At 38.1% G+C, this 27,474-nt stretch overlaps 1 protein-coding gene across 2 annotated transcripts in view; it reads right to left on the bottom strand.

Annotated features, from left to right (window-relative positions):
• Positions 1 to 27,474, bottom strand: part of ASXL2 (ASXL transcriptional regulator 2) — a 119,849-nt gene that overhangs the window by 58,246 nt on the left and 34,129 nt on the right. Inside the window, exons 2-3 of one of the 2 annotated variants that reach the window (XM_043469163.1) lie at positions 18,357 to 18,439; positions 14,828 to 14,830 (exon numbers count right to left, since the gene is read on the bottom strand). In XM_043469163.1, coding sequence (XP_043325098.1) covers positions 14,828 to 14,830; positions 18,357 to 18,439 — 86 coding nt within the window. The remainder of the gene's footprint in view (positions 1 to 14,827; positions 14,831 to 18,356; positions 18,440 to 27,474) is intronic. The other variant, XM_043469164.1, reaches the window with a different exon arrangement.

Raw genomic sequence — 27,474 nt, 5'->3', positions numbered from 1 at the left:
TAGAATTGCCTTGTCAAAACTAGGACATAATCAGCTTACCTACCTCTGACTCAACTGTTATACACGCTATATTTTTCCTTCAAAGTTCAATATCCTGAATTTCAACAGGATTAAATAATAGACTCCTGAGTTTCAAAGTTAGAAGAGGTGTAGAATTATCTAGTTCCCCAAACAGATGCTTGAATAAACCCTATTTCAGGTCAATATTAAATGTGAAAAGACAATAAACTCATAAGAATCTTTCACTCACATAATATACACACACACACTCATTACCCACATACTAACAAAAAAAAATCAGCACCACATAACTTTAAAATCAACAGCTGATCTGTGGCATGCTTACCCTGACAGAGCACACAAAGCAAATTGAACACAACAGCATCCTTAGGATGGAAAATGGTGCGTTTAGAAATCATTATATTAATAGTTTCGGTAGGCTTTAAATTCACTGAAACATTGTATACTCTTACAAACTCTTTCATTAAAACCTCTTGCTTGCTTTCCCTTGGTCATATTACCTGCAATTCTTCCAATGAGAAGTTCATCTGGGTGAACTACTAATCTACTTCTTAGAAAGAAATAAATGCAGTTTTTAAATGTAAAAAGTAGCATCTACTCTTCTATTCTCTAGAGAATTCGTTTCTTCAAACTATTTTCCTCCCCAAACATGCTGTTAAACAAATGGAAATAAAACCCCTGGAGAGAGGCTAAGAGGGTAGGGTATGCAGATAAACTTTTACACAGGCATGCTGGGAGGAGGAGGCCCAACTGGGACCACAAAATGAGAAGTCTGAACAGGGCAGCGAAAGGGCACAAAATAAATAAGACAGTAATCTAGGAATAGCACAGAGAGGGAGGTCATAGAAACAAAAAGATCCTTCAGAAACTGTGTTTATACACTCTCTCTATCCTTTTAATACCTCACTGTAAATCTTCAGTCTCTTCACCTTCCTATTATTGTCTTTCCCCCCACTATTGCTTTTTAAAAAGCGTAGCTTGTCCACTACCAGAAAGATATGAGCAAAATCATTTCAAAAGGGGGCGGGAGGGGGGAGTCCAGTGCTTCTATGCTTTATTTTAAAGTAAATACAGAATATAAAGTGCTTGACTCCTATCTTAGTCCACAGCCATTTCCTCTATTGGTTTCACTACAACAAGTTGCTTAAAAAGGTCACTCTAACAGCTACATATATGAAGAAGTATCAACTGCCTTTATTTCAGCTGATCAAGATACTAACATTTCTTAACTGGCTGGGTCAAGTTTCAAAAAAGCGGTATGTTTCTGAACTACAGAGGTACAGACAGTTGCATGTGAGGATATATTACTTGAGGTAAAAGAATTAGTATGGAAAACAGAAACTGGAAACAAAATACTGGTCAATGTAAGTTACAGAAACAGTCCTGAAAGAAATGAGCTAGAGAAGAATAAAATTTTATCAGGTTTGATTAAGTACATCAAAAAGTAAGAACCTGTTGTAATATTCTATATCTGTTCTATCTGGTATTCTTGTTCATTTAACAGTAAAGATTATACATCTAAATGGGCTTCCCTGGTGGCTCAGTAAAGAATCGGCCTGCAATGTAGGAGACCCAGGTTTGATACCTAGGTCAGGAAGATCCTCTGGAGAAGGGAATGGCTACCCACTCCAGTATTTTTACCTGGAGAATTCCATGGACAGAGGAGACTTGTGGGCTACAACTCCATGGGGTCACAAAGAATCGGACACAACTGAGCAACTTTCACTTTAATCACCTAAATAGCTAAAGCTATTGATTACAATTATTTTCTGCTTTTAAACAAAAACTGTCACTTGACACTCACTCATATCGAGCTCAAGAGTTTTCAAACAGTAAATTGAAATACATGAATTGTACCAATTCCTTCCAACTCACAGAAGTAACTTAGAGTTATGGTAAAGCTCATATAGGAAAATGTGGATACATGATAAATCACATGTGAATACTGTAATACCCAGAGCAAACACTAAGAAAATTATGCAGAAACAAAAAGAAATGCAGTATAAATAAGCCAATACAGAATCCTAAAAATAACCCATGGCAAGGCAAGAAAAGAGAAACAGGACAAAGAAGCAGAGGAAACAAATGGAAAAACAACAGAATGGCAGCCATAAACTCTAAAATATCAATAATTATCTTAAATATAGCATAAATATACAAATTAAAAGGCAAAGATGGGCAGAGTGAATTAAAATACACACACACACACACCCACATACATAAATGAATACAAATAAAGCCAGGTAGACTGTATCAAAAGCAATATACTCCTGTGATACTGTACTGTGGTGTACGATGTTACCACTGGGAGAATCTGTAAAAGAGACAGTTCTTACAATTGCTTGGGGCTTAAGTTTTTCTGTTGTACTCTTATCTTCTACAGTAAGCAATGTAGTGGACATTTGTTGTCTCTGCCTAGTCAATATAGTCTCTCTTCCTCTGGAAAACAACATGCAATCTTGCTTAGAGGAACTATGCCCTACCCCACTGGAAATAGTGTTTGTAGGACTGTCCATTAAGATGTCTCACCATCCCTGGACACTAGGCCAGTCAGGTTCACTCTTCCTTGAATTTTTAACCTGGAGCAAAGTAGACATAGACTAATTCATTCTGGCTGGAGGGCCCTGATGAACCCAACCTTCAAGTGTCAGCTGCCTGATCTCTGTAGCTAACTTAGTTCTCTTAATTCCAGAGCCTGTTTCTTTCGTTTGAAACTGTAAGCTACCCCATACTCAAATAAATCCCATTTTGATAAAGTTATTCACATTTGGTTTCTATTATTCATACCAAAAGAACCTAACCAAGTATAAGACCTCCTCAAAAAAACAAAATTTTTTCTTGCTTATTTTAAAACTTTTTAAATTATAATTTTGTATGTTTGTATGACCTCCCTAAACTAAAATTCAAAAATGAATAGTTTCTTATAAACAAAATTAATGGAATAGAAATTAAACTGGAGTTAAAAAGATTTACTAAGCTCTAACTAAAAGCCAAACATGTAACGTCCCAGTGAAATGAAAACACATGGATATGGTTCCTTCTGTCAAGTGTTGCAGGCATACGATAACTCTAACGTGGGAACTGTTATACCAGAGGTGTATCTAAAGTGTTTTATCTACAATGGCAGACAAAAAGCCAATTCAGTGAAGACTGACACTAAGAATTTTAATCTGTTTTGGGCCTGGTTTTAAAAAAGTGTCATTCCTTTAAAGGATTTACCAATCAGTTCAGTCGCTCAGTCATGTCCAACTCTTTGCGACTCCATGGACTGCAGCACGCCAGGCCTACCTGTCCATCACCAACTCCTGGAGCCTACTCAAACACATGTCCATCGTATCGGTGATGATGAATTTTAACCTGTTTTGGGCCTGGTTTTAAGTAAGTGTCATTCCTTTAAAGGATTTACCAGAACTCTCTCTAAATCAGTAAGGGCCTAAACATACATTTTCAATCTTACAGCAAGTGTTAGCTCACACATTTCCAATCTCTTAAATATTTTCATTATTAGTCTGTAGAATACTAGGTACTCCAATGCTAGAAAGTCAAATAATCATCTTGAAACTAAATGTAGACTGGGTTTCTAAAAGTATAACCAATGATTATTACAAATTACAAGAACAAAAACAAAAAAGCACATACAACCAATATTTACACATTAATATCACTCTTAGTTTCTAGACTAATTAGTTTTATAAAGTAAACATCATGCATCCAAGAGTAAGTTCAATTAAACTTGTAAAAGAGTGCTTTATAACTATATAATACTTCTTTAGAATAAAGTAATTCTTACCTTCTGGAGTTGGAATGCACCCCAAGAAAATCAAAGAAGGAAAAAAAAAAAACAAAAGAGTTTTTAATTTTTCTTTACAAAGCAACAATTAAGCCAAAAAAATAAATTCTCCCTTCCCTTCCCAACAATATCCATAATTTTTCAAATTAGTACTCTCCCCCATACTTTGCTACATAAAACACTAATTTCTTTAGAATTTACAAGTTTAGTCTCAAGCATCAGTGTCTAAAATACATCAATTAAAGAGTCAATCATTTAAGATAACAATTGCAGTACCTTAATTACGTGGCAGAGTAAAACTATTACAGGAGTTTAAAGTTAAATGTGGATACACTGAATATACCCCATTCTTTAATATCCTTCCCATGCATTTCAAATTTCAAGGAACCATCATAAAGCAATTGGCTATAGACTCTAAGGTTTATTAGCTTCCCTTTGTTCCATAATGTAACTCATTATGAAGCTAAATAATAAAAGGTAAAAATACTCTTTTAATATCCAAGTTTTTGTGTTTTCTTAGTTTTTTTTCATAATTAATCCTTCTGACATCCCTACAAAGTATGCAGGCTTGGAAGCAGACTAAAATTAGCAGATAAAGAAAATACAGAATTCAAAGGTATCAGCTAACCTTAGACAAATATGGTATCAATTTAACTAATAATGTTCTTTACTCTTAAACTGAGCTCTTTCTAGTGAAATCATCTCACAGCAATTAAGTTTCACAGTCAAATGATCTGCTCTGTGGCGATGATTTCTGCAGCAAAGTAGTAGAGAATGATGACTTTATTTCCCTTGCTATACACTTTTATATAAGAAGAGGTGAGAAAAAAAATTTTAGGTAATTGGATTAGTTTTTGGTGTGAAGTGAACTAAAACATATTTAAATACCACATGAGGAAGAATATTTTGCACATAAGTAAATGCATTCATTTCTAATCAGATACAAGCAGAACTCCTCCAAAAAGGTAACATTTTAATCTAGAAGATGTTAACTAAGTGTGATTTTTGTTAGATGGTTCCCAGAGAGCTTTACAATTCTAACTCTGAAGGGGCTTGCTTGGGATACAAGACTGAAACACAAGAAAAACCTCCCTGTAGGTAACAATTTTTTGCTCTGTAAGATAACACTATAAAGATCTGCTTAAATGTTCTTATAGGATAAGTTCTTTAAAGTTCTTAATCAGAGGCATAAAGCTGTAAAATAGATCTAGACAGACTCCTTTTGTAAGGAATGCACATCCAAGTCACCTGCTTGTCCCCAGATCTGCCAATACTACTATGTAACTAACACTTAGTCTTCCTTTCCAGGTCTTCCTCCATAAAGAATCAATGCTTTTTAAATACTTCCCAACTTGTTTCAGAGGTGGCAAATAAGCAATGATCAACCTAATTTAAAAGCTAGGCAGTTGGCTATGCTCATTTATTAGCTGTACAACTCACCCACTCACATCAATTTTACAGTGTAAAAGATTCAAATTCATACAGGCCTCACCAAAATTACTATTACGTATCATGAACCTTTGGGGTCACTTGAGACCACTCATAAATGGTCTCAGAAAACACTCAATCTGTGGATAAAAAATTCATGAATACTCAGAATCTTTTAAATTTCTCTTTCCTCTTCTACTCATGAATGGAAAGACCAAAAAGCAAACAACCAAAAACTAGTAAAGAGAACAGGGTCTCAGGAAATGAGTATTATTTTCTTCTTTCCTAAAAACTCTTTCTCTACTAGGTGATACATTGATATAAGAGTCAAGATAATACAGCCAACAGAATGAGCAAAGCTGGTAAAAGAACTCAGGGGTGGAGGGGCAGTTATTAAAAGCAATGGCTACTTTAGAAGGAAGGCTTGAAGTCCTAAATTCACTGCTGTAAAAGCACATTTGTAAACAATAATGGCAGCCACAGGTGATAGGCAGAGAAAATTTGTACAAAATTTGACTAAAGATAGAAGTAGTAAAAAATGTTAACATTTTAAGGATTAGCCAGAATGGTCTCAAAGTATGCATAAGCACTTGATTTACGTACTATGTACTATTCTCTGTATGTTTTATCAATAGTATGTATGCATAATGTCTATGTTTAGTTGCTCTGTTTTTAAAAACAAAACAGAATATCCAAATAGAACATAGTCTTTCAAGTTCTTATTTGTTAAGTACATACTGGAAGTAATAAAATAACTGAAATTAACCCTAAAACAGTCTGGGGTGAGAGAACTATTTATAATTTATGTGGTAGATACACACTTTTTGATCTTCGTAATCACAATGGTGTGATCACTCACCTAGAGTCAGACATCCTGGAATGTGAAGTCAAGTGGGCCTTAGAAAGCATCACTACAAACAAAGCTAGTAGTGGAGGTGATGGAATTTCAGTTGAGCTATTTCAAATCCTGAAAGATGATGCTGTGAAAGTGCTGCATTCAATATGCCAGCAAATTTGGAAAACTCAGCAGTGGCCACAGGACTGGAAAAGGTCAGTTTTCATTCCAGTCCCTAAGAAAGGCAATCCCAAAGAATGCTCAAACTACCACACAATCGCACTCATCTCACCCGCTGGTAAAGTAATGCTCAAAATTCTCCAAGCCAGGCTTCAGCAATAAGTGAACCGAGAACTTCCAGATGTTCAAGCTGGTTTTAGAAGAGGCAGAAGAACCAGAGATCAAATTGCCAACATCCGCTGGATCATCGAAAAAGCAAGAGAGTTCCAGAAAAACATCTATTTCTACTTTATTGACTATGCCAAAGCTTTCGACTGTGTGGATCACAATGAACTGTGGAAAATTCTGAAAGAGATGGGAATACGAGACCACCTGACCTGCCTCTTGAGAAACCTGTATGCAGGTCAGGAAGCAACAGTTAGAACTGGACATGGAACAACAGACTGGTTCCAAATAGGAAAAGGAGTACGTCAAGCCTGTATATTGTCACCCTGCTTATTTAACTTATATGCAGAGTACATCATGAGAAACACTGGGCTGGAAGAAGCACAAGCTGGAATCAAGATTGCCAGGAGAAATATCAATAACCTCAGATATGCAGATGACACCACCCTTATGGCAGAAAGTGAAGAGGAACTAAAGAGCCTCTTGATGAAAGTGAAAGAGGAGACTGAAAAAGTTGGCTTAAAGCTCAACATTCAGAAAACTAAGATCATGGCATCTGGTCCCATCACCTCATGGGAAATAGATAGGGAGACAGTGGAAACACTGTCAGACTTTATTTTTTGGGGCTCCAAAATCACTGCAGATGGTGATTGCAGCCATGAAATTAAAAGACACTTACTCCTTGGAAGTAAAGTTATGACCAACCTAGACAGCATATTGAAAAGCAGAGACATTACTTTGCCAACAAAGGTCCGTCTAGTCAAGGCTATGGTTTTCCCAGTGGTCATGTATGGATGTGAGAGTTGGACTGTGAAGAAAGCTGAACACCGAAAAATTGATGCTTTTGAACTGTGGTGTTGGAGAAGACTCTTGAGAGTCCCTTGGACTGCAAGAGACCCAACCAGTCCATCCTAAAGAAGGTTAAGTCCTGAGTGTTCATTGGAAGGACTGATGTTGAAGCTGAAACTCCAGTACTTTGGCCACCTCATGCGAAGAGTTGACTTGTTGAAAAAGACCGTGATGCTGGGAGGGGTTGGGGGCAGAAGGAAAAGGGGACGACAGAGGATGAGATGGCTGGATGGCATCACCAACTCGATGGGCATGAGTTTGAGTAAACTCCGGGAGTTTGCGATGTACAGGGAGACCTGGCGTGCTGCGATTCATGGGGTCGCAGAGTCAGACACGACTGAGCGACTGAACTGGACTGAACTGAACTGACACACTTTTTAGTGTGGAATTTTCCAAAAGTAAAATATTTACATTAAAAAAACTGTCTTCAGTACCTAACTTATAAACCTAGACTTGTAAATAATTTATTTTTAGATTCTATAACATACCTGGAACTATTTATTCATCAACATCCAAAACAGGTATTAGATATTAATCTCTGAAAACAGATACCTACTCTACAGCTCCAGTCATCACTACCTTTTTTTTTAACTGCTGCCTTAACAGGTATAACAAAACCACTCCCCACACTTGAACACTTCTCCTCACCCCTCATGACGTTCTTTTTCTGAATCCACTAAATATGCTCACTGGATTCTTTACTAATTAACTCCCTTCACTTTCCCAGTTTATTCCTCTGTTCCTCCTCCCTATGGTAAATGGCAGCTGTACAATCAAGGAATCCTAGAAATAATTTTTCATTTCTTCCTTCATTATACCTCCCAAATCAATCCATTAGTAAGTCCTGAAACATGATCTCAAATCTGTCTGCTCTCTTCACCCTAATCTAAACCACACCATATCTTGCATAATCTAGTAAAAGTCCTTTGTCTCCTTAATCCCTTCAACTCTCAAAATGCTGCAGTACATTCTTCATAAGTTGCATCTATATATCAGACTACATGTCTTCTACTTTTCAAATGTAAATGTTTCAGGTTAGGCTAAGTATTTCCATTTGGACAGAGCAATGCTTAACCATGCCAATGGATTCACACTGGTTTACTGTGTTCTATTCACACCCACTTACTTATTTGGTTTTAGAAAAGCCAGGCTCCAATTATAGAACTAGTTGACACTGAGGTTCCAAACACCTAGTCATAAAACACCTGTGTTAAATGGCCTACACCAAACTGTTTGTGACAACCCCCCTTACCGCAATTTAAAAATGACTGGAAAACAAAGGCTACACCAAAATCTAGAATTCCATTCAAAGCCAAAGAAAAACACCAGGATTCTCCAACTTGAAATTTGTGGTTCACCATGGAAGATTCCACAAATTTAAAGCTCAATCCAATTTGACGATTTAAAATTGACTGGGACTTCTGGTACTGGTGAAGACAAAGCAGGCCCACAATAGCCAGCCTATCTGCCTGCCTGGCCATGTCTGTCTGCCTGGCCAGGTCTGTCCCTCTCTGGCTAGTTTACACCAAAAGACTGTAGACAAAAACATAAAAAGCAACTTTTACACAAAAACTTGTACATGAGTACAAGTAACATTATTACTTGTTCATAGTAACAGTATTCATAATAGCCAAAAAATAGAAACAACCAAATATCCATCAACAGATGAATGGATAAACAAATCTGGCATATGTATATAATGGAATATTATTTGGCAAGAAAGGAATGAAGTACTGATAAATGCTACCATATGAATGAGCCTTCAAATTCATTATATATGAAAGAAGCCAGTCACAAAAGACCACATATTCTATAACTTCATTACACAAAATATCCAAAGTCGGTAAATCCATGGAGACGGAAAGCACATTAGTAATTGCCCAAGGCTGGGACATGGGGAGAGTTGCAGGGGACAAGGAAGAGGAGTGGCAGCTAACGAGCACAGAGCTTCTCTCCAGGGCAATGATAATGTTTTGGGTGAGTAAACGTTAAAAAAAAAAAACAAACCCTGAGGTGTATGCTCTAAAATGTAGGCTACAATGGTATGTGAACTGTATGTCAATTTTTCAAAAACAACTACTTAAAACACTGAAAATTAAGACAGCTGGTACGCTGGGAAGTCAAAACCTAATTCACATGAGATCATAGAGTATAGAATTTACCCTTGCCCACAGAAAGCTGGTCTTGCCCTTGGCTTAAAAAATAATCGCTAGGCCCTATAAGGGCCAGCCACATAGCAGCACTGCAATCTGGAGTGGGGGCTTTGATACATACCAACAATGTGATTTAAGGCAGGGGCTTGCGTCACATGGTATCAGCTGACCACTAGAGGGGCTGGACACTGAAAACTGAATAATGCCTGTATGATGGACCCCCAATAAATAAAAACTCTGGACACCAAGGCTCAAGTGGACTTCCCTGGTTGACAATACCCTGCTTACTGTCACACACTGATGCTGACAATTAACACTCTCCTAAGTCATGGGAGAGGATGACTGGAAGCTCTGTGCTGGGGACTGCACCTTGACTCTGTGTGTCTCTTCCCTGGACAAATCTTAATCTGTATCCTTCCAAAACCAAGTGCTTAACAGTTTTTAGTATTACACAAGTACTTTCAGCAGATTATCAAGCCTTGACAGTAGTCTTAGAAATCTGTGAGGACTTCCCTGATGGTCCAGTGGTTAAGAATCCGCCTGCCAATGTAGGGGACACAGGTTCAATCCTTGTTCCGGGAAGATTCCACATTCTGCAGAGCAACTAAGCCCGTGCACCACAATACTGAGCCCGCATGCTGAGAGCCCATGCTCCACAACAAGAGAAGGCACCGCAATGAGAAGCCCAAGTACTGCAACTAGAGTCCCCATTCACCACAACTAGAGAAAGCTCGCATGCAGCAACAAAGACTCAGTGTAGCCAAAAATAAAATAAAGTCTTTTTTTTAAAAAAGGAAACCTGTTAACTATGTAGTTGGTCTAATAAGTGAGGGTAGTCATGTGGACTATACTCTAACTTCAGTTGGCTAAACTCTCAGAATGAGTTTTCTGGGGTTTTTTCCTCACCACCTTGACTGAAAAGCACAACCTAGCTGAGGAGATGTCCTACTAAAGAGGATAGGTAAAATTGTACGAATGGGTTGTGGAATATGGAATTCCTAAGGGAAAAAAACCAGAGAAGGGACTCCCCTAATTCCCTCACAAGACCTGGGCTCATCTCTGAGCTGGCACACAGGACATTCCCAATCAACACAGCAAAGGCTTTTTAGAACTGAACCCCTGCTTACATCTCAGACTAATAAGGAACAGATCCAAAACAGCAAAGCGAATACTTTAAAATATGAAGTGATTATCAAACTAACAAAGAAGACAGAACTCGTAGTCTGTGAATAACTGGGCTATCTACTTTAAAAAAAAAAAAAGAAATCAGCATTCTACAGAATTTTTTGAAAGAAAAACAGAGCCTAAAACAATATATTATTCAAAATGTCCAGGATACTACCTTAAATTTCTCAATAATCTAAGGTTCAGGAAAATGTGACAGATTCTCAAAGGAAAAAATAATTAACAGTGGCCAATCCTGAGATTACCCAGATGCTGGACTTAACAGTCAAAAAGTTTAAAGCATTGTTACTATATCCATGTGGCAAAGATAACTTGAAATTAATGGGAAGACAGAAATTTTCAGTAAAGACACAAAAACTATTTAAAAAAAACAAAACAAACACAAATTTTGGAATTAAAGGATATAATATCAGAAATTTAAAAAATTTCACTGGACGGGTTCAGTGGCTGAATGCAGAACACTGAGAGAAGTGTCAGCGGATGTAACAAAGGAGCAACAGAAATCATCCCATCTGAAATACAGACAGAAAAAGGTTGGGGAAAAATGAGCAGACTCATGACAGTGGAAGAAGAAAAAAATGTAGTGAAGAAAAAATATCTGAAGAATGGCTGAAAATCTGCCAAATTTGGCAAAATATATAAAGCTACAGATTCAAGAAGCTCAGTGAATGCTAAATAGATTTAAACACAAAGAAATCCACACGTAGATACGTTTTAAAAAAAAATCCAACTGCTGTAAACTAAGCAAAAAGAAATGATCTTGAAAGCCACCAGAGAAAACAGTGTATCAATATTACTTACAGGAGGGCAATAATTCAAACAAGCATGTATTTCTCACCAAAAACCATGGAGGTCAGAAGGCAGTAGAGCAACATTTTTAAAGTATTGAAATACAAGAGCTATGAAAACCAAATTCTGTATCCAACAAAAAAATTCTTCAAAATGAAAGCCTCCCCTGCTTTCACCCCCCCTCAAAAAGGACATTCTCAAATGAAGGAAAACTAAGAATTCATCACCAACAGAACAGTTCTTAAAGAAATACTGAAAGGGAAGTGCTTCAGGCTGAAGGAAGATGACACTAGAGGGGAATGTGGAACTTAAGGGAAGAATGAAGAGCAAATGAAATGGTAAACATCTGGGTAAAAATAGTCTTTCAGCTCTTTATGGCCAGAAAGCAAATAATAACATTGTCTGGTGGGGAAGTCCATGTATGAGATGTAACACATACAACAACTATAACATACAGAGGATGGTAAAGGGACCTAAATGGCTGTAGGGCTTCTACATTTTACTAAAGATGGTAAAATATTAATCCTAAGAATTCTGTGAAAGGTTGGGTATATATTATAATCACTGAAGCAACCACTATAAACACACACAAAGAATAACACCAGGGATCAAGACGGTAATTATGGAATGATAATAGGGTCAACTAAGAGAATTTAATGCACTTAATGTATATGCACCTAACAATAAATATTCAAAATACCTGAAGGAAAAAACTAAATAACTGAAAAGAGAAATAAACAAAGAGACAACCATACTTGGAAACTTCAACACCTTTCTTTCAATAATCAATAAAACAAGTAGACAGAAAAATCAGTAATGGTATAGGAGATCTGAACAACCCTATTAACCAAAATAACCTTACATTTACAGAACACTCTACCCCCAAACCAGGAGAAAACATATACACAGGCTTTTCAAGCATGTATGGAACATTTAATATCCCAACAGAGACCATATCCTCGTCATAGTCATAAAATGATTTTTTTTTTAATGGAAAAACAATGACAAAAACAAAAGAGAAAAAGCAAAGAAACAAAACTCGGGTAGCTTTTTAAAAAAAATTAACAAATCTCTAGCAAGACTGACAAAGACAAAAGAGAAAATAAAAATCACCAATATCAGGAACAAAACAGGAGACTTCCCTCGTAGTTTGATCCCTGGTTGAGAACAAAGATCCTGCATGCCAAATCTTTAAAAAACAAAAACATTGAGAGAGGGAAGATATGTTGAACTGAAGAGGAAAAGGCTACCAGCTTTGTGGAGGTAATATCTCAGTCGACTTTGAAAGATGTCAAGATTCTTTTGTAAGAGGATAAATGATGGCTTAATGTCCTGAGTACAGATAAGAAATTTCAGATCCTAAACAGGCAACAGCACTGTACCAGTTTAGCTGGGGTACAGATGGAAAGAAATTAACTAAGCAAAAGTGGTACATGGGACCAGGCAATGACCTGTTATTCAGGAAAAATTCCCGAAGCCTTCTGTGCCAGTTATCAATTTATTGAGTTTTAGCTCCAAATCTAACCTTCTTTGCCCTTCTCTGTAATAATGAAGTTGAATTCTAGAAACATTTCTCCTTTGCCTGCTGGCTCAAAGTTAAGTTTTGTCAGTAGAGTGCTGGGAGGACACTGCAAAAAGAAAAAATGGGGTCTTTCCTTTCTGCTTTTAGTGTACTTTAGCCTGTTTCTTCTCAAGCTTGCAGCATCCAACAATATGAGGGACACTCCATAGTGGCTCACCCCGCAGCAGGGTTCAGCAGAAAGCCTAAGGGTGCCTCCCCAGAAAATTCTGCCGGTGGCTCATCTGGCTCCCCAGTTGAACACCCAGCAGGAGGCTTTCCAACAAGTTCTTTTAGTACCCAGAAGGTGGCTTCTGATATGCCACCTCAAGCTATGGCACCAGTGAACTCTGTCATCCACTGAACCAGAGCCCCACCTTCTCCAGGGAGAGCTGAATCTGGAAACAACAGTTATTCTTTCCTAGGGCACACTGCCTTAGTCCTACAGTTGCTTCCCAAGTCTGTAATTACTGTATTCTTCTATGTTATCTTTAGCTTTTAATAGTTAATTCTTGGTTACCAGTTAATAACAACCAGTTAATAACCACTTAACTTCGTAACTTTCCTGTTAAACCATGTATTGGTAGCTTCTGTCTGCTGACTGGACCCTGAGAACTACAGAACTATAACTCAAAGATAGGGATCTTTCACACACCTAATTTTAAAAGATTTAAAAAAAAGAATTCCCCAAGGCCCAGAAACAGCTCCAAGAAGCTGTTTGAGTATATTCAGGAGGCTGGAGTTTGAATTACCTCTGGGGTTTGTATGCAATCCAGATGGGATACTTTGCAAACACAGGAAGAAGTACTGACTCAAGTGAGGAGAAAAGAGGAATAGAGGGGAGGGGACCACTGAGTTAGCCTTCCCGTAAACTGGAAAATCTACATCATCAGACAAAAAGGAAACATAAGTGTTTGAAAGGCTATTTTAAATACTGATGACTCATGACAGCCATTTGCTATACGTTACACTGATTCAAGACAAAATAAAACCCTGAATAATTTCTCTTAGAAAGAAACTGAAGTAGTCAAATGGTATCATGTCTCTCAAATGGATACATGTCTCTCTGAATCCCTGATTTCATTTGCAGTGTCTTGAGAGGAAAACAAAAATAGCTACCCTTTCAATATTTAGAGTCACATAAATATACAGTATGATCTAGAATCAATAACCCATCAGCTAAAGTGAGAATGGGGGTTTTTCAACCAAATGAGCTCAATAAATAAAATCTTTACTCAGTGAACAATACTAACTTTAAAAAGGAAACGATATAGGTAACAACAAATGATTAAAAGCTTACAGAATTTTTTGTAAAGGTTCTGACTTTGGAACAAGCAATTCTGTGTCAAAGAGCTCAAGACTAGGGAACTATTGCCCAGTTATCATTCCTACTTAAGAGAAAAAACAATTAGACTGTATTTTAGGCATGAAAAATTTAACAAGGAAGTGAGATGTCACAACAAATATTTAAAAACCATTTAAAATGTTCTGAAATAACTATTTATTGGCAAACGGTACAGAAACTTTTTTTTTAAACACATGACCAAATACCACAGAGCATCTATCTAAATTACCAATAACTGTTACAACCTAAAAGTTCCAAGTTCTTCTTTTTTAAAAACTTTTTATCTTTTCTTCCTCCCAAATGTTATTCCAACTCTTTTCACATCTTCTTATCTGCCCTCAACAGAAATGAGCTACTTTTAGAACACTCCAAAATGTTCTTTTCACCTGAAACAACAAAATCCATTATCTTCTTTCTTCCCTGGGACTTCCTTGGGAAACTATCTTTAAAAGGGATTCACTTAGGAAATTAAACAAACATAATGGAATACATGAAATCATAAGTTATTGTGAGGGGGAAATTCATGGACCTTCTTTTTCTGTTTTCTAAAATGCTGGTATGCTTTGTAGTTATAAGGAGCATTTACTTTAAGCGTTATAATATTCTAAGAATACTGTACATGTTTCTAATTAATTCATTCAAAATTCCATACTTCGCGTAAATGATTTTCAATCTTACCACCTAACTTCTCAAAGGGACTAGTACCCCAATCTTTCTCAACCAGGAGCCAATCACTTCATTTTTAATACTTCTTTTTGTTGACTGATTATGGCAAAATATATACATAATATACAAGTTACCATTTTAAGTGTACTATTCAGTGGCATTAAGCAGATCTGCAATGTTGTGCAACCATTACCGCTATCCCTTTCTAGAATTTTTTCATCATCCCAGAGAGAAACTCTGTACCAATTAAAAACAGTAACTCCCTATTCTCCCTACTCTCGGCCGCTGGTAACCTCTATGCCATCTCCTGTCTCTATGAGTTTGCCTCTTCTAGGTATCTCATGTAAGTGGAACTGTACAATATTTGTCCTTTTCTGTCTGCTTATTTCATTCACCATATGTTTTTAAAAATACATATGTATATATATACACATTCTCTTTCATATTATTTTTTAAAATTTTTGTTGTATTATAGTTGATTTACAATGTTGTGTTACTTTCCATGTATAGCACAGTGAATCAATTACACATATACTCACTTAGTGTGTTTTTAAGGTTCATCTATGTAGTATAAATCAGAATTTCACTCCTTAAGGCTAAACAATATTCCATAGAATGTATATACCACATTTTATTTATCCATTCATCTGCCAACAGACATCGGAGCAGCTTCCATTTTAATATATTTTAAAATGAAACAATATAGTAGAAAATAACCAAAATTAAGCAAGATTCTTCAAAATGGGGGGAAGAGAGAAAACAGAAAAGGGAAAAAGTAGAAAAGCTTGTATTAAGGAATGAAAGTAAAACTGTAAAAAGGAGCACAGCTTCAATAAGCAAAGTATCTATTTCATCCCATAACCTACCTAAAAGGTCTAAAGATTGTAAGACTACCATGTGACACGTCATGCAGCAAGAGGGTAAGCTATAACTACACGTAAATATGATCTTCCAATCACTGATACCTCATCTACTCATTAACATGTAGGTTTGCAATGTCTATTACGTGCCAAGCCTGGGGGAAATGGGGGAGGGGAAGGAGACTGCCAAGCGGATGGAGACGATGTCACTGCCTTCATGGAGCTAATAGCTTAATGTAAGCTAGAGAAGATACATGATTTTAAGACCAAAACAATATGCCATTTCAAATCTTAAGTACTATGAAAAAAGAACATAGAACACTATTAAGAACCTAAAAATGGAAAATGTGATCTTTTAATAGATCAGGAAGTCAGACAAAGGTCTCTGAAAAAGGCATATTCAAGTTGACACCTGAAAAAAATGAGTTAACTGAGTAAAGGGGTCAGCATGTGCAAAGACTAGTCGGGAATGACCATCCCTACATAACTGGGGTCACTAACAAAAGTGACCTCCCTGCAAAAGTCACAGGAATGGACAAAACTGCACTTGAGTTGGAGAGAAGATAATGAGCAAAAGAACTGAGAATAAAAGTTTACAAAGGAAGAAAATTAGGAATGTCTGTGGGCACTTCAAGTCAGGAAACATTTCAAGAAGGAAGTAATAGCAGTCACCTGTGTTAAATAATACTGAGCGGTAAGACAGGCAGAACTAAAAGTTCTCTAAGGTAACAAAATGGAAGTCACTGGTGGCTTAAAAAGTACTGCTTTGTGGTCACATAACTGTATTACCACAATAGCTTAATCAAGAACAGCTATTTGTAAATTGTCACCAAGTGAAGCCAGAAGCTATTTTTGATGACTCCACCATCTTGCTACTTTTTTTAAGTTCTTCCTTTTTATCCCCCTTCTGTTCTTATTTAGTGTTCTTTCTTATACACTGTTCATGTCTACTCTCTAGAAATAATAATGACAAGTTTACAGCCACAGAGCCTTACTATGTTAGAGATGGATGATCCTGCAATTGTCATTTAGACCTAGGGCATTGTTAAGAGATTGATCTCTTTATACCAGGCTTCCTGGTCTATTTCCTCGGTGTGTATCAAAAGTCTAATTTTATGCAAAGAATTGAAATCTCTTGCTTATTCCTATTCTAAAAAATTCTATAGTGTCATAAAAAGGATATTAAAATACCTTTGCAATTCCTCAAAGTAACTAAAATCACTATCATTTTCTCCTGTAGCCAATACAAATATCTAGGATGAGAGTATTATGCTTTAATCTAGTAAATCTAGCCAAACTCAAAAATTATGAATAATGTCATTGATAAATTAAGTGATTAATCTTTTAATAATTTATAAGAAATATGTTTAAAGACTAATTCTTCACACATTTTAATGGTTTAATTTACAAATGTTCACTTTTTTTAGGAACATATTAATTATTCAGAGATAAACTAACTTTTACTTCATATTTAATATTAACAGAGCAAAGCTAATTTGTCTCCAACCTACTGACATTTGGCCACATATCAAAGTTTTTAACTATATTACTAAAAAAGAGCCAACTTTAAAAAATCTGGAATTTCATGTTAAAGAAAATAAGAATTAAAAAATCTCGAACATGCAATGTCAATTCATCAAAAAATATACAATCCATCTACAAATATTTCAATATAGCTCACTATTTCTCAATAGCAACAACACTGGTATCTGAGCTGAACAACTCTTCCCTGTGAAGGGCTGTCCGGCACAATGCATGAAAGACATTTAGCACCTTTGCTCTGTTCCCGTTATCACCATAGTGCTCCCTCCTTTCTAGTCATGGTGATAATCAAAAACAGTCCCCCAAAATTCCGAACACTTTCCCTATGGGTGTTACACAAATTTCACCCCTGACTGAGAACAACTAGTAGCACAGCAACCTCTTTCTCTTAATGAAAATGTCTCTAATGTAGACACCCAGACGTCTGCCTTAACATATAAAATATATTGAACATAACTTTAACATTTTTTGATGACAGAGGGTCTTGACTATGAACGGTGAAACTATTATGTCCTGTTGTGATATAATAAAGCTCTTAGAAATTAAAGTGTGTTTTACCTTTGGTCCTATAATAATTAACCCTGGCTGTTTTATTTGAACATAAGACTGTTACTTAGAACACATACTGCTTTATATATTTTTTCCACAATTGTTTTTGGCCAAGGTTATTTTTTCCTAGACTACATCTAGTATATCTATCATTCTCTGAACTTTTTAGAGTACTTTTTATTTGCTAATGACCAAGCTTAAAATGGCTCCAGGCCTCCTGAGAATTAAAGTGCATGGGTGTGGCAGTAGCTATAAGAAATTTTTTCTAACTTACTTTTGGTTTTTTACCTGTGCTATGACTGAAAACTCCAAAGATCTGAATTCAATAAACCATAAATTAATAAAGCAATTGTTACTAAATAATCTTTGAAGACTGCTATACACTACAATATATTCTAATCGAGTATTATAATTATTACAAATAACACTTAAATAACTCACCTGATTTCTTTTAGTCCTTCTCTCTGGATAACTTGAAGAATTTCTTTATGACTCATGGGTGTATTGGGATATTTTTCTAAGACCTGAGAAACAAGTATATAATAACAAATTATTTACTTAAATTCTTATAATTACACATGTAAGCTATATTTCTTTTTATTACAGCTATGTATCAATTTCCTCCAGCACACAGAAATCCAGAGACGTTTCATCCCTTAAATTTTGGGATAATAAATGAAAAATTAATGGACATTCTTTAAATAGGACACTCTTGTCTTCAGTCACAAACCATACATCAAATCCCGAGCAGAAATGAGTCAAAAAAGATTACTAATTATTATGAATGCATAATATGAAATTATGCTTACTTTCTGCCTCCAACCCTACATGACTACCTGTAGACTTACTGGAAATAGCTTAAAGAGCATCCACCTTTACATTTCCAAACAAAGTCTAGTACATTTGGGATGCTCAGTAATTTCTTAATCAAAATAAATGAACAATATAATGAAATTAAACAGTATCTGTGTTCTGGTAAAGAGGATATAAGCAAAATTTATCCTGTCTCTCCTCTTGAATACGACTAAAAACCTGGACAGAGGACATGGAGTAGCTACTTATCTGACGACTCTGAAAAGGGAAGCAGTTGGTTTCGAGGAGGAAACCAAAACCAGAAGTCCTACTAACCCAGCAGTGAGGTTCCTGGTTTTATTTCCCCTAGGATCACTCAGTCCAGACTCCAAAGCAGCCTCAACTCAGAACTGCACAGTAAGTGCAAACAGAAATGGCTTCAAGAGAAATCTTCCCTTTTTCTGTCTGAAAAGCAGTCAAGGGGGCCCCAAAAGCAGAGGAAGATCCTCTTGGTTTTTTCCCTTTCTCTCAGACCCCACTCTGAAGCAATTCAAAGGCAGCAGCTGTGGCAGTGATGATACCAGCAGTGGCTGAACAGGGACCTAAAACTTCAAGAAAGCGGATTCCTTCCAATCCTATGAATGTGGCAGGAATTCCTAAGGTTTACATCCTTTTTCGACTGTTTCCAAATAGGAAAAGGAGTACATCAAGGCTGCATATTGTCACCCTGCTTATTTAACTTATATGCAGAGTACATCATGAGAAATGCTGGGCTGGAAGAAGCACAAGCTGGAATCAAGATTGCCAGGAGAAATATCAATAACCTCAGATATGCAGATGACACCACCCTTATGGCAGAAAGTGAAGAGGAACTAAAAAGCCTCTTGATGAAAGTGAAAGAGGAGAGTGAAAAAGTTGGCTTAAAGCTCAACATTCAGAAAACTAAGATCATGGCATCTGGTCCCATCACCTCATGGGAAATAGATGGGGAGACAGTGGAAACACTGTCAGACTTTATTTTTTGGTGCTCCAAAATCACTGCAGATGGTGATTGCAGCCATGAAATTAAAAGACGTTTACTCCTTGGAAGTAAAGTTATGACCAACCTAGATAGCATATTAAAAAGCAGAGACATTACTTAGCCAACAAAGGTCCGTCCAGTCAACGCTATGGTTTTTCCAGTGGTCATGTATGGATGTGAGAGTTGGACTGTGAAGAAAGCTGAGCGCTGAAAAATTGATGCTTGAACTATGGTGTTGGAGAAGACTCTCCAGAGTCCCTTGGACTGCAAGGAGATCCAACCGGTCCATCCTAAAGGAGATCAGTCCTGGGTGTTCATTGGAAGGACTGATGTTGAAGCTGAAACTCCAATACTTTGGCCACCTCATGTGAAGAGGTGACTCATTGGAAAAGACCCTGATGCTGGGAGGGATGGGGGCAGGAGGAGAAGGGGATGACAGAGGATGAGATGGCTGGATGGCATCACCGACTCGATGGGCATGAGTTTGAGTAAACTCCGGGAGTTGGTGATGGATAGGGAGGCCTGGCGTGCTGCAATTCATGGGGTTGCAAAGAGCCGGACACAACTGAGCAACTGAACTGAACTGTTGCTTGGCATCAAAGGCAGAAGTAGCTGTGGAAGTGTGTAGCAAAAAGAAATGAAAACATGAGTTATTTAGCCATAGAACTAGGAAGAAAGTTCTCTAGGAGCCAGAAAATGTCAGGAAACTTGTAAAGAGAAAGGAGCTCAAAAAGTGACACCAATAAGTTCGACAGACACTCCTGGGGTCACCCAAGAACTAAGCATATATGTGCACACGACCCTAAACATACTATCAGGTTCCCAAAGTTAGCACTCAGTGGTGCATATGCAGGAAAGATAGAAACAGAAGTTTTAAAAACTAGACACCAGAATTTTAGTGCACAGAAGGTAGGCCGAAACTTAGGACCTGAACCTAAAAGGCCAAATGCCTACTTTAAAAAGCACCCCCAATCCCTCAAAATGAAGTACCAAAAACATTCTCCATAGGACTCAAATGAGACAGTATCGAAGTTTTACTGCAACAGAAATGTCACAAAAGGAAAAAAATGCCTAATACACAAACCCAAATCACTTGACATATGAAGAAAAATCTCAGTAACTCAACAAAGGAAAAGACAACCTACAGACAACAAACTTGAGATGACACAAACGCTGGAATTTTCAGGTAAAGATTTTAAGGCAGCTATTATAACCATGCTGCAAGAAGTGAGAGAAAAAAAAAAGAAGCGAGAAGACTATTCTTAGTGGGAAAAAAATAAAAGCATTAGCAAAGAAGTAAGGTTGATTATACCATTGTGTGTGTACCTGTGTGGTGTATAAAACAAAATTAAAATTAAAGACTAAAAAATGCAATAGAAAGTAAAATCCAAAATTCTCTGGAGAGGCTCAACTGCAGAATGCAGGTAACAGAGGAAGAGACTCAGTGAACCTGAAGATTGAGCAATAGAAACTATTCAATTTGACAAACAGAAAAGTTATGGGGAAAAAAACAAAAAATGGATGAACAGAGCCAATGGGACAATATCAAAAGGTCTAACATTCATGTCACCAGAGTCCCAAAATGAGAAAATAAAGAGTAGCATGCACAAAACATAATTTAAAGGAATAGCAGCAAAAGCTTAGCAAATATGGTGAAAGATACACACTTACAATTTCAGGAGAACCAATGAACCTCAAACAACATAAATTCAAGGAAATCTATACCCAGATATAACACAACCAAATTACTGAAAACCAAAGAAAATTTTAAAATCTTGAAAGTAGCCAAGGAAAAACAGTATTTCACTTAGGAGAACAACAATTCCAGTGACTCAAGTGGGTTTCTCATCAGAAACCATGAAAGGCAGAAACAGCAAAGTACATTTTTAAGTGCTGAAAGACAAAGACTGTAATTAAAAAATTCCTGTCCAGAAAAAAATATCCTCTAGAAATGAAGAGGAAATTAAGACATTCTTAAAGGAAAATGAAGAATATTTTCCACTAACAGACTTCCTTTAAATTGCTTTCTTATAAGTCAATTTTGTATTCCTTTTTTTCTTTTTATCCAAATTTTAGACAGAAACTCTCTTTACCTGAATCATTTTCCATTCTTAACCTGGAACCCTTGACAATGGATGAAAGTGAAAGCTAAAACTGAACCAATCTATATTATATTATCAAAGGAGTTACCAATTAGCATAGCAATTGTATCACAAACAATAGATACAAGACTTATGTGACAGGTATCACTTGAAGTCAGATATCTCAGATCAGCCACTAAGGTATCAAGATGTGATATCAGCAACTACCATTTGTAAAGAAGACACAAACAAGTGCCAATCATTCTCTCAGTTAAATGTCTCAGTTCAGTTCAGTCACTTAGTCGTGTCTTACTCTTTGTGACCCCATGAATTGCAGCACACCAGGCCTTCCTGTCCGTCACCAACTCCCAGTGTTTACTCAAACTCACGCCCATCGAGTCGGTGATGCCATCCAGCCATCTCATCCTCTGTCATCCCCTTCTCCTCCTGCCCCCAATCCCTCCCAGCATCAATCAGGGTCTTTTCCAAGGAGTCAACTCTTCGCATGAAGTGGCCAAAGTATTGGGAGTTTCAGCTTCAGCGTCAGTCCTTCCAATGAACACCCAGGGCTGATCTCCTTTAGGATGGACTGGTTCGTTCTCCTTGCAGTCCAAGGGACTCTGGAGAGTCTTCTCCAACACCATAGTTCAAGCATCAATTTTTCAGCGCTCAGCTTTCTTCACAGTCCAACTCTCACATCCATACATGACCACTGGTGTGTGAGATGAATGCAATTGTGTGGTAGTTTGAGCATTCTTTGGGATTGCCTTTCTTAGGGACTGGAATGAAAACTGACCTTTTCCAGTCCTGTGGCCACTGCTGAGTTTTCCAAATTTGCTGGCATATTGAGTGCAGCACTTTCACAGCATCATCTTTCAGGATTTGAAATAGCTCAACTGGAATTCCATCACCTCCACTAACTTTGTTCGTAGTGATGCTTTCTAAGGCCCACTTGACTTCACATTCCAGGATGTCTGACTCTAGGTGAGTGATCACACCATCGTGATTATCTGGGTTGTGAAGATCGTTTTTGTACACTTCTTCTGTGTATTCTTGCCACCTATTCTTAATATCTTCTGCTTCTGTTAGGTCCATACCATTTCTGTCCTTTATCGAGCCCAGTTTTGCATTAAATGTTCCCTTGGTTATCTCTACTTTTCTTGAAGAGATCTCTAGTCTTTCCCATTCTGTTGTTTTCCTCCATATCTTTGCATTGATTGCTGAGGAAGGCTTTCTGATCTCTCCTTGCTGTTCTCTGGAACTCTGCATTCAAATGGGAATATCTTTCCTTTTCGCCTTTGCTTTTCGCTTCTCTTCGTTTCACAGCTATTTGTAAGGCCTCCTCAGACAACCATTTTGCCTTTTTGCATTTCTTTTCCATGGGGATGGTCTTGATCCCTGTCTCCTGTACAATGTCACGAACCTCCGTCCATAGTTCATCAGGCTCTCTGTCTATCAGATCTAGTCCCTTAAATCTATTTCTCACTTCCTCTGTATAGTCATAAGGGATTTGTTAGGTCATACCTGATGGTCTAGTGGTTATCCCTACTTTGTTCAGTTTAAGTCTGAATTTGTCAATAAGGAGTTCATGATCTGAGCCACAGTCAGCTCCCGGTCTTGTTTTTGCTGACTGTATAGAGCTTCTCCATCTTTGGCTGCAAAGAATATAGTCAATCTGATTTTGGTGTTGACCATCTGGTGATGTCCATGTGTAGAGTCTTCTCTTGTGTTGTTGGAAGAGGGTGTTTGCCATGACCAGTTAAATGTCTCAGCAGCAACCTTAAAAGGGAAGCATCACTACTCCCATTTAAGAAGTGGGATAACTAACCCTCAGGATAGTTATCTATTGTTATAGATAACAAATTTGCTAACAGCTAAGCAAATTTCCAAAGTCAGAGGCTGCGGCCCAGAGGAACAACCCCACGTCCAAGGAGCGGCGGCTGCACAGGTGAAGGAGGACGGAGAGGAGCTACTCCACGTTCAAGGTCAGGAGGGGCGGCCGTGAGGAGATACCCCTCGTCCAAGGTAAGGAACAGCAGCTGTGCTTTGCTGGAGCAGCCATAAAGAGATACCCCATGTCCAAGGTAAGAGAAACCCATGTAAGACGGTAGGTGCTGTGAGAAGGCATCAAAGGGCAGACACACTGAAACCATAATCACAGAAAACTAGCTAATCTGATCACAGGACCACAACCTTGTCTAACTCAATGAAACTAAGCCATGCTGTGTGGGGCCACCCAAGACAGACGGGTCATGGTGGAGAGGTCTGACAGAATGTGGTCCACTGGAGAAGGGAATGGCAAACCACTTCAGTATTCTTGCCTTGAGAACCCCATGAACAGTATGAAAAGGCAAAATGATAGGATACTGAAAGAGGAACTCCCCAGGTCGGTAGGTGCGCAATATGCTACTGGAGATCAGTGGAGAAATAACTCCAGAAAGAATGAAGGGATGGAGCCAAAGCAAAAAAAAATACCCAGTTGTGGATGTGACTGGTGACAGAAGCAAGGTCCGACGCTGTAAAGAGCAATATTGCATAGGAACCTGGAATGTTAGGTCCATGAATCAGGCAATTGAAGTGGTCAAACAGGAGATGGCTAAGAGTGAATGTCGACATTCAGCAATCAGCTGGGAACTAAAATGGACAGGAATGGTGATTTAACTCAGGATGACCATTGGTATCTACTGCTGTGGGCAGGAATCCCTAGAAGAAATGGTAACCATCATGTCAACAAAGAAGTCCGAAATGCAGTACTGGATGCAATCTCAAAAATGACAGAATTGAATCTGTTTTGTCCGAAGGGCAAACATTCAAATCATGGTTAATCCAAGACTATGCCCAAACAGTAGCGCTGAAAAAGCTGAAGATTAAACGTCCTATGAGACTACAAAAGACCTTTTAGAACTAACACCAATTAAAGATGTCCTTTTCCATTATAGCCGGACTGGAATTGCAAAAGTAGTGAAGTCAGAAAACCTGGAGTACAGGCCAAATTTGGCCTTGGAGTACGGAAAGAAGCAGGGCAAAGGCTAATAGAGTTCTGCCAAGAGAACGCACTGGTCATAGCAAACACCCTCTTCCAAGAACACAGGAGAAGACTCTACACATGTACATCACCAGATGACCAACACTGAAATCAGATTGATTATATTCTTTGCAGCCAAAGATGGAGAAGTTTTATTCAGTCAGCAAAAACAAGATTGGGAGCTGACTGTGGCTCAGGTCATGAACTCCTTATTGCCAAATTCAGACTTAAATTGAAGAGAGTGGGGAAAACCACTAGACCATTCAGGTATGACCTAAATCAAATCCCTTATGACTATACAGAGGAAGTGAGAAATAGATTTAAGGGATAGATCTGATAGACAAGAGCTGATGAACATGGACGGGGTTCGTGACATTGTACAGGAGACAGGGATCAAGACCATCCCCATGGAAAAGAAATGCAAAAAGGCAAAATGGTTGTCTGAGGAGGCCTTACAAATAGCTGTGAAACGAAGAGAAGCGAAAAGCAAAGGCGAAAAGGAAAGATATTCCCATTTGAATGCAGAGTTCCAGAGAACAGCAAGGAGAGATCAGAAAGCCTTCCTCAGCAATCAATGCAAAGATATGGAGGAAAACAACAGAATGGGAAAGACTAGAGATCTCTTCAAGAAAAGTAGAGATAACCAAGGGAACATTTAATGCAAAACTGGGCTCGATAAAGGACAGAAATGGTATGGACCTAACAGAAGCAGAAGATATTAAGAATAGGTGGCAAGAATACACAGAAGAAGTGTACAAAAACGATCTTCACAACCCAGATAATCACGATGGTGTGATCACTCACCTAGAGTCAGACATCCTGGAATGTGAAGTCAAGTGGGCCTTAGAAAGCATCACTACGAACAAAGTTAGTGGAGGTGATGAATTCCAGTTAGTATTTCAAATCCTGAAAGATGTGCTGTGGAAAAGCTGCTGCACTCAATATTGCCAGCAAATTTGGAAATAAGCAGTGGCCACAGGGATGAAAAGGTCAGTTTTCATTCCAGTCCTATAAAGCAATCCAAAGAAGCTCAAATACCACCACAATTGCACTCATCTTTCACACTGTTAGTAAAGTATGCTCAAAATTCCTCCAGGCCAGGCTTTTCAGCAATACGTGGAACTTGCGATCTTCAGATGTTCAAGCTGGTTTAGAAAAGGCAGAGGAACCAGAGATCAAATTGCCAATATCTGCTGGATCATCAAAAAGCAAGAGAGTTCCATAAAAACATCTATTTCTGCTTTATTGACTATGCCAAAGCCTTTGACTGTGTGGATCACAATAAACTGTGGAAAATTCTGAAAGAGATGGGAATACCAGACCACCTGACTGCCTCTTGAGAAACCTGTATGCAGGTCAGGAAGCAACAGTTAGAACTGGACATGGAACAACAGACTGGTTCCAAATAGGAAAAGGAGTACGTCAAGGCTGTATATTGTCACCCTGCTTGTTAAACTTATTGCAGAGTACATCATGAGAAACATGGGCTGAGAAGACGCTGGAATCAAGATTGCCAGGAGAAATATCAATAACCTCAGATATGCAGATGACACCACCCTTATGGCAGAAAGTGAAGAAGAACTAAAAAGCTCTTGATGAAAGTGAAAGAGGAGAGTGAAAAAGTTGGCTTAAAGCTCAACATTCAGAAAACTAAGATCATGGCATCTGGTCCCATCACCTCATGGGAAATAGATAGGGGAAACAGTGGAAACACTGTCAGACTTTATTTTGGGGGGCTCCAAAATCACTGCAGATGGTGATTGCAGCCATGAAATTAAAAGACACTTACTCCTTGGAAGTAAAGTTATGACCAACCTAGACAGCATATTAAAAAGCAGAGACATTACTTTGCCACAAAGGTCCATCTAGTCAAGGCTATGGTTTTTCCAGTGGTCATGTATGGATGTGAGAGTTGGACTGTGAAGAAAGCTGAGCGCCGAAAAATTGATGCTTTTGAACTGTGGTGTTGGAGAAGACTCTGAGAGTCCCTTGGACTGCAAGGAGATCCAACCAGTCCATCCTAAAGGAGATCAGTCCTGGGTGTTCATTGGAAGGACGGATGCTGAAGCTGAAACTCCAATACTTTGGCCACCTCATGTGAAGAGTTGACTCCTTGGAAAAGACCCTGATGCTGGGAGGGATTGGGGGCAGGAGGAGAAGGGGATGACAGAGGATGAGATGGCTGGATGGCATCACCAACTTGATGGGCATGAATCTGAGTAAACTCCAGGAGTTGGTGATGGACACGGAGGCCTGGCGTGCTGCGATTCATGGGGTCGCAAAGTCGGACACGACTGAGCGACTGAACTGAACTGAAGCAAATTTCCAAACATAATGCAGCAAGGTAAGTGGGAGTCATAATTCAAACTCAGGTCTATCTTGCAGTCTACAGCACACTGTGTCCTGTGTCTGCATCTCTTTCCTCATTTGCTTAATCATAAAATCCAACAAATAAACTTGTTGACATCTACCATGACCTCTAGGCTACATCAGATGTTATTAACCTCCTCTCTTAAGATACTGTTCTCTCCAGACTCTTTTTTTCCAAAATGTTTCCCTGTAGTCTTTGTTGTTGTTCAGTTGCTAGGCCATGTCTGACTTGAGATTCCATGGACCATGTGCCTGCCAGGCTTCTCTGTC

This window comes from Cervus canadensis, chromosome 5 (genome assembly GCF_019320065.1).
Source record: "Cervus canadensis isolate Bull #8, Minnesota chromosome 5, ASM1932006v1, whole genome shotgun sequence".
Taxonomy (NCBI): Eukaryota; Metazoa; Chordata; class Mammalia; order Artiodactyla; family Cervidae; genus Cervus; species Cervus canadensis.
The sequence above is the reverse complement of the archived record's forward strand: the minus strand, read 5'-3'. Positions and strand labels throughout refer to the sequence as shown.